At 42.1% G+C, this 18,508-nt stretch overlaps 1 protein-coding gene across 3 annotated transcripts; it reads left to right on the forward strand.

Annotated features, from left to right (window-relative positions):
* Window positions 1-10,653: 10,653 nt before the first annotated feature.
* On the forward strand, window positions 10,654-17,269 carry angptl6 (angiopoietin-like 6). 3 transcript variants are annotated; one of them, XM_036148692.1, is made up of 8 exons: window positions 10,716-10,734; window positions 10,927-10,995; window positions 13,117-13,601; window positions 13,697-13,834; window positions 13,947-14,139; window positions 16,192-16,385; window positions 16,594-16,864; window positions 16,955-17,269. In XM_036148692.1, the coding sequence occupies exons 3-8, from the start codon at window positions 13,143-13,145 to the stop codon at window positions 17,140-17,142; spliced, it is 1,443 nt and encodes a 480-aa protein (XP_036004585.1). In that variant the 5' UTR covers window positions 10,716-10,734; window positions 10,927-10,995; window positions 13,117-13,142; the 3' UTR covers window positions 17,143-17,269. The 3 variants fall into 3 exon arrangements, with proteins under 3 accessions (XP_021180221.2, XP_012734045.2, XP_036004585.1); XM_021324546.2 differs by having other exon boundaries at window positions 10,654-10,995; window positions 13,197-13,601; XM_012878591.3 differs by having other exon boundaries at window positions 10,656-10,995; window positions 16,958-17,269.
* The last annotated feature ends 1,239 nt before the right edge of the window (window positions 17,270-18,508 follow it).

Here is an 18,508-nt window from a genome sequence, read left to right on the forward strand (position 1 = left end):
TAGCAGGCTTGATAAAACTAACTGAACTGTATTTCAGCATGTGCTTCTCAGGCCTCGACAAACAACAAGAGAGTGAAAATCTGCAGGGGGTAAGGGAATCATCTTCTTTCAAACAAGAAGGTAAGTACACAACTATGCAAAACAATCTGCATGGTGATAAGGGAGAACTGTTATCCAAGGCCAGGAGTGTGGTGACTTCATCAGACCCTTCGGTGCAGGTGCCTGGTATGGTGATTATGTGGGGGACAGATAAGCTGTGACGTAAGACCCAGATGTAACCTGCATTCTAGCGAAACTGATCTTTCTTTACCTGCAACAAAACAAAGTGTGCAACTGCCATTGTTTCAGACTCACAGTGCTACAGGACAGGTGAATGCAGCTGTTTACAGCCCTCTTTCATGTGCTGACAACGTTCATCTGAGGCACATGTTCCCTGATCCCAGAAAAGGGGCGCACCTTTGGATCAAAGCATTCGTGGAGACTTTAAGCGGGTATGTATTGGCTATTGGTGATGTGAGGACTGGCTTATCAGCATACCTGGAACCACAAGAGGTACATGCGGTTGAAGTCTCTGCTGGAACTGACGTACTAGGAACAGCTGCTCCTTTGGCCCCAGTGGCACGGCAACTTTGGAGCACATTGAGGACATTTTTATCCAGTAAGTACGGATTCTGGCCTTTTTAAATGACACTACACGTTGGGCAGGGGAGACGGCTTCAGCATATGTGAACAGAATGTTGAAAGTTTGCGCGCAAGCTGTCTGTCTGATATTGTTGCCTTCGTCATGTCTTGTACAATATATTGTGTCTGTTGAAATGAGATTATTGAGTCAGAGTGAGTGGGGGAGAGACTGCTTGGATCCGCGGATATTGAGTGTGTCTGTGTGTGTGTGTGCAAATAGGTCTTTGTGTGTAAGTGAGGTTACAGATAAATGTATTTGTGTTTTGTTTTGTTTTGGGGGTTTTTGGCGCAGGGGGGTGTTCAAAGTGCAACCAGTTGGTCGGGGCAGTTGGATTAATAAGAAAAAGAAAAGCGAAAGTTTTTAATAAAATAAAAAATAAAAAGGAAACGGAAACGGAACTAAAAGGGCGTTGCACCGGGGAAGCGTTTACGTGGGGACCGACTGGGACTTCCGTTGTGGATAAAATTGTTCGTAACTATTAAATGCAACGTATAACTTTCAAAAAGGGGTAAGCGTCCAGGTGTCTGCGAGACACAGAGTTGTATCCTTGCGGGGCTGAAGAGTAAAACCGTGTTTGGACGAAACATTCGGGGGTCGTAGCCAGCGCAAGCTCTCCACTTTTAAACTAAGCGGGAACTTAACACGTTGAAAATACATCTTTCGGCGTTGCTATAGACGTTTAAAAACTATGAAAAACATAGAACTATTTAAGACAGTCAGAAAAAGCAGGCCTGCACGTGTTTGTCTGTCTGAATGTCATCTTTGTATGTAAATGTATGTATTTGTGTATCGTATGTAACTAAACGTTCGTCTGTGTGATGTTCATGGTTTCAGAATGTTCATTTGTTTTGGGAGAACTGCAGCTCCGTAATTCAAATGACGTTTTTAATCATGAACTACGTTAACTAAAAGCTGAAGAAAGGTAAAGAGAGATTTCAATAACAGTTTGTTTTCTTCCCACATTAAACATCCGGCCAAATTAAATTGTTACACTGAGAGATGTTAACGTGTCTTAAACAGAAAATATCCCAGGGCTGTAGGAAATACTTGGGACTGGGGATAAAGTTTTTTGTTGTTTGGAGCTTAAATATGCAGTACAGCAACCAGAGGCGTTAGGGCTGTATTCAGTTATGCTATTAGATTGCGTTTGGCTTGTGTTTGTCAATGAATTCATGACAGCTGAAATAATAACAGAGTAAAAGCTTTTATATTGTAATTTTAGAACATTGATAAAATGGCAAACAGCATATGGGGAGCATATGGGAGAATGTTTGGGAGAAATGGAACTGGATGGGATATGTTTAAAGGGGAGATTTTTAACTAAGGATTTTACAGCTGCCTAAAAAGAAGAATTTAAGAGCATTAAGATATACATGATTTTTGATTTAAATAGATGAGACAAACTGTGCTTTAAACAAACTGTATGGGACTAAATATGGTTGCTTTTCTAAGGGTTCTGTATTAATTTATTTTATTTCTTTTTACTGGGGATTTGAATGCAGCTAATGAGAAATTTTGAGAAGTGTTAAGATATCACAAGGCCACATTAAGCATGTCATCGGTTACAAAAGCATCTGATGTTATTAGTTATGCTGAGCTGAGGCAAGCCTCAGAGGGTCAGTTTAACCTGAAGCAGGACAAAAGATATGATAAACAAATCTGACCATGATGTAAACATCTGAATGTTATGGCAAGGCTGGGTCTGTGTGTTCTAGCCTGGGGGCACGAAAACTATGTCAGAGGGAAAGAATGAAATAAAGCCAGCTTGTGAAGAGTTAGATTCTACTTCTAATCTCTTTGTTTTTGGGTAGCTTTCTCAATGTGCTGAATTACGGGGAAAACTCTTATCATGTATAGAAAAACACTAGAAGCTCAAAAGCCTGAAAGAGAAAATGGTTGCTTTAAAGTTTCACCCTTGACCAATTAAGATTGAAAAGCATTAATAACTAAGTTTGCATGATCGAAAGAGCTAGAAAGAAATCAAAAGAATGCTATAAGATATTGGAACACACATAATGCACTCCTGGGGAGACTTTTTACTTTCGGGTTTTTATTGTTTTGTGCATTTTTGATTATTTCTTTGTTAAATGATTCCTTTGCTTTAATTTTTACATCACCAGCGGCAAAAAAGTGACAACATTTAAGGTTGTTCGGCAGATAATTTAAGAAAAGGAGAAGTATTAATACAAAAACGCTGAAAGAAAAGGAACAAGAGATTCCTACCTCCCCTGGACCAACCAAGAACTTAGACACATCACGTTAAGAACCAAGACACTAAAAAAAAGACCAGGTTTTCTTTTGTCACCTAATACACTAACAGAATTGTTTTTCTCTGAGTTACTTCTTTCAGATGATGTGAGATGAAACTGTAAAGCCACCTTGTTCCAACAGAAGTCTCTGGAAAGTGAGCTCTTTCAGGCCGTATGGTAAGAAGTCATGATCTAAAATGGACGTGCAGGGATTGACAAAAGTGACCAAATTATGCTAAGTTTTAACAAACTTATGGCAGGTAATATCGAGACCTTCTAGGCAAGGCAAGGCAAATTTATTTATAAAGTACAATTCAGTATTCAGTATCCTTCTAGAGGTAAGAAGGTGGCTTTGGAAATTGTTCATGTACCCCTTCCCACTGTTCCCCTCTCCACTGACTCACATTAACATTTCTATCCTGTTTTCTGCTTTTTTCTTGCAAGGAAACCTGGTCATATATAATTGGAATGTGCTAACGGAGAGATTTTAGTCTCTTTTTAGGCATTCTCAGAGACAAGTTAGTACCAAGCGGTGCCACAGTGGTCCAGAGGACGGAGAAAAAGGTGATGTACTTGACTCCTGCCTAATCCAGTTTTTAATCAAATTTAAAAAAAAAAAAAAAAAAAAAAAAAATCAGTAATTTTTGCAGAAGCTGCATAGAGGTTTAATGGGGAATGTGATGCTACAAGGTTAAGAGAAATGCTTTTTATTAATGAACTTATACAAAGAGGTTGAACTGTCTGTAAAATATTTTGCTTGGATAAATTTTTAAGGGATCAAGATCTGGGGTAAAGGTGAAAAACTTCAAGAATAATTTTGTTTTAGAGGGAACGATGTGGTTGATTTTGTTTTGAGACAGTTTTCTTGTAATTTTTGTTTTGATTTTTTTCTTTTCAACTTATTTACACTACACTACGGATGAAGATGGACAATTCTTGTATTAGACAATTTGATTTTGGACAAAATCCATATTGGCAAAATGCTGGCAGAATTCCTTGTGGTTTCAGACACAACGATTGGAGAAAGAATATTCATGGACAACGCTTGTCCTGGAACGATGTTGTGCTGTTGAACTGAGACATGAGGACTGAAAATGGACAACTAATTGCGGGGGCAAAGACAGAGGCATCGGATAACCTTCAATGGACCGCAACACGAAACAAAGATGAGTTGGCAGACACCCCTTCTGCATTTCACATCAGATTTTCCTGCACATAATTAAAACACAAAACACACATTAGAAACATACACATTGGCGGATGCGCTTAGAAGAAAACTTTCAGATTAAAAGCAATCAGGATTATAATTAAACCCCTAGGATGTTAATTGTTTTAAGTCAGAGCTGTTATTAGCGAGCGATAAGAGGGTCAAACGCATTCGGACAAGTGGTACTGGTCTGGAAACAAAGCTGGTAGAGATTTTGGGCCGCTGATAAGAAGGATTTTCTTTTACTTTTCTAACAAGGTTTTTATTTAAATCATTTAAAATACATATAGATATGTTTTGGAATTTTATTAACCCCACAAGGGGTTTTGAAGTAGATTCAAAGAGGCACCTTTAAGATACAATAAGCTTCATAAAATACATCATGCATGAGAAGAAATAGGGGGAACCGCTAAAAGACATCCATTTTGCACCAAAATATTAAGTTACGGGATGAGAGCATAGAGCAGCTTAAGTAATTATGCTAAACCTAAAAGGTTTGACAACTTATATTGGGGATTACATAGAGGGGCCGTTTAAACGTAAAAGGAAAGTGGATAAGAACAATGTATGCTATTACATCAATGGGCGATAATTATGATCATGACAAAACTAGTGGGCGAAAAAGTTAAAGTAGGCATTACAGCAACAGTTAATAGCATAACCGACTGAACGAACGAGTGAGCAAGCTAATTTTTCAATATAAGCAGAATAACTGCAGGTTTAGAATAATGCCTTATTCTAATAAATAACTTGGGTAAATTAGGATTAAAGCACCAATGTAAATAGTTTGGAATTGTACGCAGTTACCTAAAAGGTGTGAGGAGACTTAACAACTATCTGTTTGAACACAAAATAGCACAATAATTGTTCTTTAACTAAATGTTAAAACATCCAGAAGAAAAGAACCACATAAACATAGTTTAGCCATCTATTAACCTAGTGGTCTTTTAGACCAGGATAATCTAACGATCGTCCTCTTGTACATGCAGAAAAGTAATGAGGTCAATTAGATTAGTTGGACATTTGGAATCTGGTCAGGACAGCAGAAGCACTCCTGGACACAAGATGAGGATAACAGCTCCAACATGATATCAATGCATGAAGGTTGGCTCTGAGGAACATCAGAGCTGCAATGGCATCAAACAGTGACACTACTGCTGTGATAAAGAAAATCTTGAAAAGAACTATGCATGACTGCTTTGCTTCACAGGTGATGGAATTCAACTACAAGGTTTCACGAACATGACATGGAGAGGTTGGCGTTCAGGAAACGCACCTAAAACACACTCTTGGACTCTTTGGGGTAAATGGGCTCTAAAGGGGGACACTTAACAGGAGAGAAACTGAAAGCCTGGGCTTACGACGAGAGACATTTCAGACAGGGGGTGTGGACACCCAGGAATTGCTGCTGTGGTTTGAAAATGTCAGAGATTTGTCGCAGGTGGTGGAGTGTTTCGATGACCCAGGCGCTTGAAACCAGGTTGAACAGAGGAGACGACGTCGTGTTCCCACAGGGATTACCTGTAACCTAACACTGACTGTGAACAATTTTATGTTTGGGTTTGCTGGGGTTGCCAAAAGGAGCATCGGAGATGACTTTCTCTATCCTGACCAGGTTCACACTTAAAATGCAAAGAACAAAATTATAGAGGCCAAAACAAATACGGACATAGAGAAGTGTTTATACAAAGAATTCCACTATTCGTCAATTTAAGGTGCAGATACTAAGGCTAAACAAAGAATTAGAAGAAGGGCAAAACTTAAAGCTGATCATTTACCAACGGGTGGTCAATATTTAAGAGGGTTTAAAGGAACTGCACAATTTCTTCAATAATCACAACAGACAGTGATTGATGAAACAAAAAAGCAAATTCTAAAATGGGAATTTTTAATCTGCTGGGACAAGACGGTGCAAACATAAAATAAGGATTTATAGATCACTGGGTGATATAAGATCACAAAGGTAATAATAATAAATGTATGAGAATGTAAGAAAATCACTCGGAGTAATGTCTGCTTAAAGTTTTTCAAGGATAAACTAAACACATGAGAACAAGAACTAGATACTTGTTAAAGGGTTGATTTACTTGGGGATATAATTATGCTTGGATGTATTATCAATTAAACTAATGTTGAATGACTGAAAAAGGTTTAAAGACCTAGAGCAGTATGGAGCTACTTACATGGTCAGGGGGCGATGTGTTTAATAAGCAACAATGAGTTACTGCTCACAGCATACTACAGTTTAAAGGTTTGTTTCAAACAAGATTCAAACAGGGGGACATAAGATAAAAACCAGGGTCGCTTACAAAAGCTGTCTGTTAAAACAAGCAGAAGGGATTAAAAAATCAAGAATTAATGGGGTTAGAATTGCTCTTCGCTTCAGGTGGAGGGCGCATTCAACTACAAGTCTTTTGGGTTGATGCACGTCAAGCTGAAAGTGATTCACAGAACTACTTCCTGTCTCCGCCCTGGGCTACACCCACTTCCTGAATAGCAACCAATCACAACTCCGTGTGGGCGAGGGGCATGCACACACTTCCTTTCTCTTAGCTGAGCTTTTCAAAATAAGACAAGAAGTACATAGGGCTGCTTCTTATTAACATCACAACATTATTCTGCAAATATATATAGTGGAGCTTTCTTTTACAAACTTAAGGGTTTTTCTGTTGGACTTTTTAGAAAAATGTGAAGTATTTTGGAGCTGGTTCAGTAAGAAGTTTCTGAAAGGTTTTAATACAATTCCTTGTGTGCTAGATAAATTGAGATGAACCGTGTCACAGTAGCCATGAAACATATGATGATAAATTTCTATTGCAGAGATCTTTTCAACTGTTGGACAATTGTAAGGTGAGACACACATGGGAAAGAATTATAGAGAAATGCTGCTGCAGATAACGTTGAACTTTCAGATTTCTCTTTTATATAAGGGTAATGCAAGATCTAATGATTACAGTAAAGGAGGTTAAGCTAAGAGCATAATAATTGTGAACGGAAATATCTGGATGTGAAAGTGTTTGAAGAAGGTAAATGAAAGAAGGATTGGGAGTCTTGATAAGAACACTAATTACACCTTGTTTCTGTTATCCAACAGTAAACAAGGCCTGGTGTCTGCCAACCATCTCAACAGAGCATTTTCCTGGGGATAAAATGCTTATTGCCTGAAAAAGGACAGGACACTCATTACCATCCAACTAAATCGTTTTTGTCCATGCTGAGGAATAAGAAGAGGACTTAAGAAGTTTGGGAGTACATGCCAGAGACCTATGGATTTGCCATGAAGGAGCAGTTGCCTGAGAACACTGAGCTGACCACTTATGCGCGAATAGATTCATGTCTGCCACGTGCTCAGACTGGCCTGACGTTTTTTACTTGCGTTATTGACGTACAGACTCTTTTTATATCACAAAAACTGATTTTTTCCTTTCTCTTCTCCACTGACTTCCATCACCATGTTTGATTTTATGTGTTATGGTGTTTATACTGTGATGTTGCATTATGATTGATCACTATGGCTTTATGACTAAGAATGGAAACTCTCTGTTACAGACACACACACCAAGACCTACAGTTCTTGCAATCTTTTTGCTTTGTTATATAGAGAACCAGGATCTGATGGCTATCACAGATCCATAAGTTACTCGGTAAGGCTAATTTCTAGATTCAATACAGGGTGTCTTCTCGCTCAGATTGGCCCAGAGTGGGAGTGCCCTTGACTGGGGCTCCATCACTTTTTTGCCATTTCTTAGAGATGGTTTTTTGTGATGAAGACTCAGCCTGCCCTATGATGCCCCCTACTGGTACTCTTGGATTTGTGAGGTGTGAAGGTGATGGATCGTTGTCCATAGGAATGGAGAGTGGAGGACCAAGTAGGAGGTTTTTCGGGGTGGAGGTAGAGTAGACAAATTTGGCCTTGATTAATGTACATCTTTAGCTTATTTAGTCTAAAGTAAACTTAAAATAATGTGCGCATAGGAACCTAAAACAGGCCTAGCACAAATAGTTGAACCCTAAATTGTAGATAAAAGGCTTGGACTGTGGGCTTGAGTAAAAAATTATGAAGTATTCATGCTGATTGATGCTAAGATGTTTCCATTGTGGTTTGTCCGGCCCTTTTCTTGGAACTATTTTCGTTGTGATGTGCCTTTGGGGCACACCAACAGGGGGGGCTAACGGACAACTGGACTGTTTTTACAAAGTGCTTTTCAGTCACACCAGCAGAGACTGTGTGACCCCAGAGACTGAACCGCACTATCGACTGCCATGGAGATCACAGATGGATGGACTCTGGAAGCCGGAAGCTGACGTGATTGGATTGCTTGGACTGGACGGAATGACCGACTGTTCTGGGAGAGGGACAGACTGAGAGCTGTCGTTCCACTGGTTGATCATCTTTGGTGATGTGCCATAATGACACATCATCAGGGGGACTGTTAGGATATCAACAAGGTCAAGTGGAACGAGCTGTTTATCCCAGAACTGCATGGCACACTTAGATGGCACTGACCCAAAAGATTGGCACATATCTATCAGATACCACCCTGGAGGTGACGCAGCTTCCCTGCTGATGTCACAGTTTGGATGTGTACCGCCCTTGTATGGGTGTGTCCCGAGATCCCTTTATAATGTTTGCGTGATGAGCACTCGAGGCCTCCTGCCGATCAGGGGCCCATCAGCGCTGGTGTGACTGTAACTATTTCTCTGTCTTTACCTAGATAAAATATAACTAAAAGCATACTTGTCTGTTTTATGCTTCCTACATTCAAGGTAATAAGTAAGTGGGGGTCGCCTGACTGGGTAAAACGAACTGGGTCCACCGAGGGTGTTTCACCTTAGACACGGCACGGTGAAACAGTAACAATAGCCTGTGTTGCCACTCTGCAGCTTTAGTGTGTCCAGTTTCGCAACATGGTGCAGCCTTAGTTTATAGAAGGCAGACACAAGTAGTGAAATCAGCCAGAATACATTTCCATGCAGCACAGGAATGAGGCATCTTCTCTGATCCACGTTCACAATGACAGAACTCAACTTTTTTCTGCCACATACAATATGGCGGTGAGGTTGACGTGCGAACCTGCGCCCTATGTCGCATCTACGTATATGATGTCTGTGGTCCTGCACGCTGGTGTTTATCTCATCAATGGGTGGGGTACACACTGAACAAGTGGCCATCTATCATAGGGCAACACGGAGAAACACAAGGCAATCTATATATTTTAAAGAATTAATTACTCTGAATCCATTTTTTTTTTGTTTGTAAAATTTTGATTAGGAAAAAAAAAAAACAGAAATTAATTCAGGCTCTAGCTGAAACAATAATAATAAAAAAATGCCGAATAATTTATAAACGTAACTTCATGTATTGCTCTAACAGTACGATAGGCAAGCAGTTAACATAAATAATTGGCAGTGGAAAAAGGACAAGCACATAAAGAATAAATCAACACAGAGCAAGTCGGTAGAGAATCTCCCCTCAAGCTTTGCATGGAGGGAATGTATGAGCAGCATCAGTGAGTTTTGTCACCAATTCAATTCAGATCATTTGTATAGCGTCAATTTCACAGCCTATGCAATCTTAAGGCAGTTTGCAATTCCAATTTTATCAAATCCTATAGACAGATTAGTCTAAAGGTTTTTTATCTAAGGAAACCAAACAGATTGTGTGAGAAGAGAACACTTTATTCTAATTTGCAGAACAAATATGGTCAGTTGTGAAACAGGCTTCTCTTTCTCTCTCTCTCTCTCTCTCTCTCTCTCTCTCTCCCTCCTTCTTATGTATCTAGGAGGGGTCCTTACTAAAATTGGCATCTTACCTCAAATGAGGAAGAACTTGAAAAAAGTCTGTGTCGTATGTGTTGCTTTGCTCCAGTTGATGCAATATACTGATTCACAGACTACTTTCGGGGAAATAGAGCAAGGCCCTTAAAACCAGAATTTCACCTCCCTCTTTGATAGGGAAGTAGCGCATGAGCAGCATGAGTGATTTTTGTCTTCTATTCAATTCATTTGTGTAGAACAAATTCACAACCTATGTCATCTGAAGGCAGTTTACAAGGCTATCATTTGCATTGAATCCTATGGACAGATTGTTTAAAAAGTTTTCTATCTAAGGAAACCCAATAGATCGCACGAGTCATTGACTTGGAGCATTCACCCCTCTGGATAAGCATGTAGCGACAGTGGGCAGTCGCTTGGATTGTGTTGTTTTCTAATCCCCTTTCAGACTAGTGAGATCCAAAACTATAAAAATACTGAGTATTTAAGCACAAACTGCTAAGTATTACTGGCAATAAATGCAGAGCAAAAAGTCAAGATGTGAACACGAGCAAAGTTTTTCTGCTGCGGTCTGAGAATTCAGTTATCTGTTTTCTCACATGGAGCCAGTCATCATCACAGAGGATCCTTATCCTCAGTGAGGTGTAGGTAAGATAAGGAAGCCACGGCTTCAACACAACGCCTTGGTGCTTAAGTCTGTTATGATAGTGAGTTCAGGGCACCCGGGAATCACAGGCTGATGGCAGGGGAGGAGGAGACATCCAGATTCCTGCTCTGAGTACAGAGCTGAAGCAGTGCGGGGAGGCGCTAACACTGGGATGGTTTGGAATCAGCTATCTTTTTCTTTAGAGACCCTGACACAGGAACTCAGTAAATCAAGAGCTTCTGACAAACCTGATTGCTGTTCTGACCCACTTTTGATTTGTGGACATCGTACAGCTTTTCATTCAAAGTGTGTGGCCTATGCAACATTATTATTTTTTTTTTAAAGCTTCTTGATTTTGCACCTTCAGTTTCTGGGAGCTGCTGCAACACAACAGAAAAAAACCACCAACCTTGGAAACAAAATTTGATCTGCAAAGGTGAGTTATTACCCCTTTCAACCTTGCTGGAAAATAATCTATAAAGAATAAAACTGTTTTAACTTCGCATATATTGTGCCTCTGATTTAGATTAAAGAGAATAAAAGAGTAATAATTGTCTAAATTTCAAATAAAACGTCGCGCTTGACATTTTTGTGTTTGGACACTTGTGCATTTTAAGATCATGTGTCAGTGATGCCCTGCTTGCTTTGCTCACGGTAAAGTCAAGTTAACTGTGCTGTTGATCCAAAGATGGAAGGGTGTTGATTCTGGCTGGTTGGTGTTGACTGCCGTCATTTTATTGTTGACGTGCCAAGTTTCATCCCCGTGAGGAATGCAAGAACAGTGGCTTTTCTTGCGCTTACGGCACCCTAGGGGACCCTCTGCTTCTGCAGCATAAAACATGGAAGTCCTTTCAGCTGCTCCCTTTTTCAGGGCCCGCCACAGCAAGGCGGCACAACACACACAGAGATCCCACGGCGCATGCCCTCCCTGACGCCAACATGGAGTTGAATCCAGGTCTTTTTCTTACCAGTATTCTGAAAGCATTTTGACACCTTTCCAGGAGTCTTTGTCGATTTTGACAAATGTGAGCAACCTGCAGTTGGAGAGCTGCTCTTGGAGGCCCATCCTCCTTGGCGCAGTTTTTCGCAGTTTCACCCATTGTGGCCAATGTGACCGTGGAGGAGATGGGGAGCAGAGCACTCAGTGCTTAAAAAGGGAACACCACAAACTCACTGGTTTAGATTTGTGGATTAAAATCGCATCCAGAGAAGTTGAGCCATTCCCCGATCCACTTCAACTAAGTGGACAGCAGCATCAAGCTTACCGGAGAAGACACTAAGAACAAAATGTTGCCGTTTCTGGACTGTGAACATCCAGGAAGATGGGAGTCTCAAAACCGAGTTTCACCGGGAGCCCACTCAATAAGACCAATATCTGCATTTTGATTCACATCACCCGCTGGGGCACAAACTCTCTGTTGTCAGAACTGTGAGCTATTTCTGGCAGACATTCCCTCTGACACAAAGGAGTAACAAAAATAACACAAACACATCAGGAAATCCCTTCAAGCCTGAGGTAACCCTAACAGGGTGTTTGTCATCGGCCGGAAAAAAACTAGGAGAAAAAAAACAGTACTGGGTCCAACACAGAGGAGGATGTAGCAAGGAGCGCTCAGACTCCCGCATCAGCGAAACCAAACAACAACTACATAAACGCATGGTGCAGCACAGGAGGGCCAGCAGCTTTGGGCAAGATTCACAAGCACAAGGTCCAGATTTTGGACAAAAAGAAGAGATTTGCATCTGACTTCTAATGCACCTAGGAGGATGATTAAAAACAGCAGCGCTCCGACTACAGGTTGCTCAAGTGCGAGCCACCAGGACAAAGACTCCTGGATAGGCGTCGAAATGTTATGCAGAAAAAACACAGACGAAAGTTCGGTTGCCTCCGATTTAAGATAAAACTTTGTGGGGTGTTTCCAAATATTGCCCAGGCCTTATGGTGCCATGGGCAGTTAGCCAAGTTTCCAGTATCAAAATCTTCCTCTGATGGGATAATTTGATTTTGGGACCTCCTGCCATTAGTCACCACAGCTCAACCAATATCCCCTTTATAATATTAACATTTAAGACTTCTCTGCATCCCACTGTCACCATTGCAGTTTAAAACTTTAAAATGTTATTACATAACATTTTAAAGTAATTTCCATTCCCACACATCACAATCAAATTGGTGTTGCTTGACACACACACTCACTTCACACCACGTTTAAATTGATGGTGCTTGAGATGAAATGTGCACGTTTAGAAATGCGAACGTTTAGAAATTCTCTTGTTGTGTCTTGGTCTAACGGAACACAACTTTTTCTCTCAGAAAATGAATGGAGATTGCCTCTGGGAAAATAATCTGTACTTTAGGTGATTGTATTAAAAAAAACCTCTATAAAAGCTAAGTATTTTACTCTGGAGAAAGGTCTAACTACAGTCATTTGCAATAAACATTTTAAAAATCCTTGATCACACACTGTGTTTTCCAGAGCTGAACAGTTTAAACTGTCCAGTCAAAGATACCCAGTTCATTTTTTTTTTTTCATCAAGCCTTCTCTTCCACCACTAGGTTGCCCTCACATGTTTGACTGATTAATGGACAGGCCACTGGCTGCGGCTCTGACCCTCCTCCTTTGTGTGGCCGCTCAGAAAGCTGGAGGACAGATGGCGCGAGCCGACGGAGAACGCAAGCAATCGCCGCATCCCTCGGCTCTCAAAGCCGGCCGCTGCTCCTACACCTTCATTGTGCCGCAGCAAAAAATCGCAGGAGCTCTGTGTTCGAACACGCAACCCCCGACGGCCAACCAATCAGACGTGGCAGCTCTGCGGTCCGAGCTCCAACGGCAGCAGGAACAGCTGGAGAAGCTCCAGAGGCAGCTGGATTACGAAGGGTCTCTCGCCACGGAGGTAAGAGCCCTGCGCGAAGACAGTGACGGCACGAATTCCCGTGTTGCCCAACTTTATGCCCAGCTGCTGCGCGAAGTCACCCACAAGAAAGAGCAGGCTCTGGAGAACCAACGGTTGGAGGGCCTCCTCCTGAACGCTACGACACAGGTGGGCTTAGAGTCGCTCAGAAAGCAGCACCTTACAATCTGTTGAGGCATCGAGCTCAACTTTATGTTTCCCGCTTGTGATGGGGAGCTACACAGGCTTTGCAGGTGACCAGTAGTTACAGGGATCTGGAGAAGAAATATGGAGAGCTCACCTCCATGATGAGCTCCCAGAACCAGTTTATTGCCAAACTGGAGAAGCAGTGCCAGTGCAGGGACTCCAGCCAGCCTTCTCTGGTAGGCAGGACACAGCTTTTTTTTTTCTTTCTTCCATTTATTTTTAAATTTGACATGGATGCTAACTGCGGTCAGCAAATATTAATGCGTTGTTTTGTGTTGGTCTCAACAGGCGATGACTGAACCCCCAAAAAGCCATAATGACCAGCGCCACAACGACAGCATTAAAGACGTTCAGAGGGACCAGAGTGCTCCTTCGCACCAACCTCAAGAAAAAACCCACGGAGATCCGTCCCTCCTTCCCTCTACGACCGGTCCTCCCACTGAGCTGCCTTTCGTTGGCTTCCCCGTCACTAAATCCCCAGGTAGAGCAACGTAAACAACGTTTGGGGCGCATCTGATTAGACTCCAGACTCTGTGTGTAAACAGATCATATTTCTGTCAGAGTTATTTATTTTCTCAGACACATAGCAGGAGCTCGTGGAGTCAGTGACCCGCTGATAGAGGCCTTATCTTCTTGGGAAAACCCAAACAGTGTCAAACAAAGCGAGTGTCGCTCAAAACAAGCCTCCCGGTAACAGACGCACGCTTGTTGCCCGACATTTGCTGAGCTTTTAACTTACGCGTCTTGCAGATGCTTGCGCAAGCACTATGCAAAAATTGAGGATTTAAGCCGATAGCTGAGACAAAGTGACAGCAGCACTTTTTTTTTAAATCTGGTGTGTGATTAAAGGACGTTGGTTACTACATCCAGCGGGCGCAAAAATGCTCGTCGTGGCAGCCCGTTGGTATTTACCGCTGTGTGGGAGACGTCCGCCCGTTCATACACTTAGTCCAGGCAGATTCCTGTGTTGACCTTTTTGAAATGCTTTACGTCCGATAAGATAAATCGAAGCTGGAGAGCTTCTTTTGGTCTTTCCCAATACCACGCTCGTGTTTGAGTCCACTGTACAGAAACCAGGACAACTAATTTAAAGAGCGTTCAAAAGTTTAATGTCACGCATGGTTCAAATTCATCAGAGCCTACGACTAAGCTTTCTTAAAATACTGATTTTTAGAGGTACATCATAACCAATGAAAGTGAAAGAAATACATGTTTATTTTATTTTATTTTTTTTTACAAATAAAAATGTCAAAGGCGATGCAGGTTTATTTGTGAGCCGCTGTTCAAATAAAAGAAAAAAAACACACAAAGACAAGATATACATATCAAGAATGAGAAATGATACAATGCAAACTGATAACAAATAAATAACTACAGTAAGACATGTTGAAAATGAGTCAATAAAGAAAATCTTTGACTTCAATGGGGAAACTGCAGTTTTCCCATTTCTCCTGATTTAAAGGACAAAACAGTTTCTTCACATCTCAGGTTTTTGGGGGAGTTTGCTTCAGCCCCGGTTTGTAGCTTTCTCTGAAGCCATTCGCCTTCAGCTTCTCTTCTCTTCTCTGTGGAGATGTGCGCTCATCTCTGCCGTCAGACGGAGGGGTAGAGGGCTCTACATTAGAGGTTTAAATTCTGACGGCCTGTGATGAAGAACATCAGGCTTGTTTATCTTTCCTTTTGCAATCATACATCTATTTTCCCAACGTGGGAAGAGAAAGAGCAGAAGGATGTTAACGCTGACCAGCCCATTTCACCCAACATCTCTGAGTTGCTTGTTCTTTCTTTTAGTCTTTATCTCGTGTCCCTGAGAACTGGTCTCTCTTCAAGAGAGACCATTTATATTAATAATAATAATATAGTAATATCATCTTTATTGTCATTGAAACATACATTACAACGAAATTTGTTCTCTGCTTTTAACCCATCACCCTTAGGGAGCAGTGGGCTGCCATGTGCGGCGCCCGGGGAGCAATCTGGGGTTAAGGGTCTTGCTCAGGGACCCAGAGTGCCGGCACTGGGGATCGAACCGGGTACTTGCATCCTTCTCTGAGTGCAAGCGCGCTGCTCTAACCACTCGGCCATGACCTCCTTTGTGAGATCCCATTGATCTCACAATGGAGAAATTCACTTCTGCATTTAACCCATTTCCTTGGGCAGCAGTGGGCTGCCACTGTGGGGTGCCTGGGGAGCAATCAGGGGTTAAGGGTCTTGCTCAGGGACCCAGAGTGCAGGCAAGCACACTGCTATAACCACTAGGCCACCACTCCCCCTGTGCATACTCTAAAAGACTTTCATATGTAACTGGGTGGTTCTACAAAGTATTAGCTCAAGGTGGCTGAATATACATATTCAATTCAGCACCTGTAAACTGGTTTGAAAACAATGCATCATTTTTCTGTTTCACAATCACACGCTGCTTTTTGTGCTTTCACACACAATCCCAGTAAAACATATTATGAATACTTTAGCAAAGCCCTGTAATAAGCGTACAGGATACCATTTTGTTTGATACTATGTCCCTGTGGTCCAGGGCCGTGGCGGGACTGCCAGCATGTTCTGGATTCAGGTGAGACCACCAGTGGGATTTACCTGCTTCGCCTCCAGAGTGCCAACAGGCTCTTCCAGGCCTGGTGTGAGCAGAGTCAGGCTCAGGGAGGGTGGACTGTCATTCAGAGGAGACAAGACGGGTCAGTCAACTTCTTCAGGACTTGGGAGCAGTACAAGGTGAAATCAAGCAACTTTAAAGTCTGAAACCCACTGAGTCCGAGAAAGTGTTAGAATGTAGGACAAGCAGTAAACATCTCAAATAAATGTCAGTGATGACAGTTTTCAGTTATAATATCTCAATATATGCAAAAAGTAAGCAATCCAGTAATTGCTTTAGATGGCTTACTTTTATAACAGCCAAAATGTTTGCGTTGCATCGTTACAGCAAGGCTTTGGAAACCTCAATGGCGAGTACTGGCTCGGCTTGGAACACCTCTACTGGTTGACCCAGCAGGCCAAGCACAAACTGCGGGTGGTCCTAGAGGACTGGCAGGGCCGTCAGGTGTTCGCCGAATATGACAGCTTCCACCTGGAGCCGGAGAGCGACTGGTACCGCCTGCGCTTGGGACAGTACCACGGCAACGCAGGAGACTCCCTGTCATGGCACAACAACAAAGCCTTCACCACTCTGGATCGAGACAAGGACGGCTACGCAGGTCTGCTCCCGCCCTGCCTCTGCTCAGCGCTTTCATGACAAGACTTGACTCCATGCGTCAATAACTGTCTCTCCCCTCCCATTGCGTCAGCAGGCAACTGCGCCCACTACCAGAAGGGAGGCTGGTGGTATCACGTGTGTGCACACTCCAACCTGAACGGCGTGTGGTATCGGGGCGGACACTATCGGAGCCGCTACCAGGATGGGGTCTACTGGGCCGAGTTCCATGGCGGCTCCTACTCCCTGAAAAGAGTTTCCATGATGATCAAACCCAGTTAGCTGCGTCGCTGCGGGGAGGGCAGGAACTCACAGAGGATGACACGGAAAAAAGGACGGAGGAGACGCAGAGAAAGTTACACATGATGAATAAAATGTGCCATTGTAAAAAATAAAACTAAAATTTACAGGAATGCCATAATTCTCTTTTTTGTTGTTTTTTTTCTTCTTTTTTTTTACAATGAGAAAGTAGAATAGGAAAAGAAAAACAAGAAAAGAAAAAAGGTAAAAAAGGTGTAAGCAAGAGGAGATAAAAGACTTAGACTTAGACAATTTTATTTGTCATTTTGTATGCACAGAGTGCGTACAGAACGAAATTTCGTTGCATACAGCTTGTAAATTGCAGTAAAATTAAATTACAGTATAAGGTGCGGTAGTGATTTAAAAGTAAACAATTTAAATGTAGACAATGCAGGAGAAGTCACAGTGTACAGGTATTTTTAAAAACCATTTGTATGTACAGAATTTGATTGTGCAAAGGGCATTTGTGCAAGAATGCATTTAGAAACTAAGAGTTTGCAATGATGCAAAATGTGCAAATATGCGAATGTTGTGCAGAGTTTATGGGTTATAGTTCAGCAGTTCAACAGTCTGATGGCAGCAGGGAAAAAGCTTTTGCAGAACCTGGTGGACCTGCAGCGGATGCTGCGGAACCTCTTCCTAGAAGGCAGCAGGGAGAACAGTCCACGGTGGGAGTGTGAGGGGTCCCTGATGATGTTACGGGCTCGGGACACGCAGCGCTGAGATGAAATGTCTTCTATGGAGGGAAAGGGAGCCCCGATGATCCCTTCTGCTGTCCTCACCACTCTCCTCACATTCTTCCAGTCGGAGGCACTGCAGCCTCTACACCACACAGAGAGACAGCTGGTCAGAATGCTCTCTATGGTGCTTCTGTAGAAGGTCGTGAGGATGGGCGATGGGGATGGGAGAGAATCATAAAACGTCTTCCATCTGCTTCATCAGCTGCAAAGAGAGATGTAAAAAGAACAGCACAGTCAACGGACACAGTATTACAGATACAATGAAGTAACACCTTGATACCATCACTGAAGTATATGTAGTATTATTTGATACGACATGCATAATGTGGCAGCTGAAGATAAAAATAGATGTTTTTTGTATGGAAATGAATCGAATGCCATAATTCAAATAAAACATTGAGTTCTGGATTATGAATGAGTCTCTCTTCTGGAGTGGGACTAAGATGTTTCCACTCACTCTGTTCAGATAAATCTCACTTATCACTCTGCAGTAGTTTAATGTCTTTGGTAGCGCTGCATCCGCTCTCCACTGAGGTTCAGCTGGTCAGGTTGCTCTGGATCATGCAACTGTAACACTGCTGATCCTCTTTTCTTTAGTCCTTTAATTG

The sequence above is a fragment of the Fundulus heteroclitus genome, chromosome 16 (assembly GCF_011125445.2).
Source record: "Fundulus heteroclitus isolate FHET01 chromosome 16, MU-UCD_Fhet_4.1, whole genome shotgun sequence".
In the NCBI taxonomy this organism is placed as follows: domain Eukaryota; kingdom Metazoa; phylum Chordata; class Actinopteri; order Cyprinodontiformes; family Fundulidae; genus Fundulus; species Fundulus heteroclitus.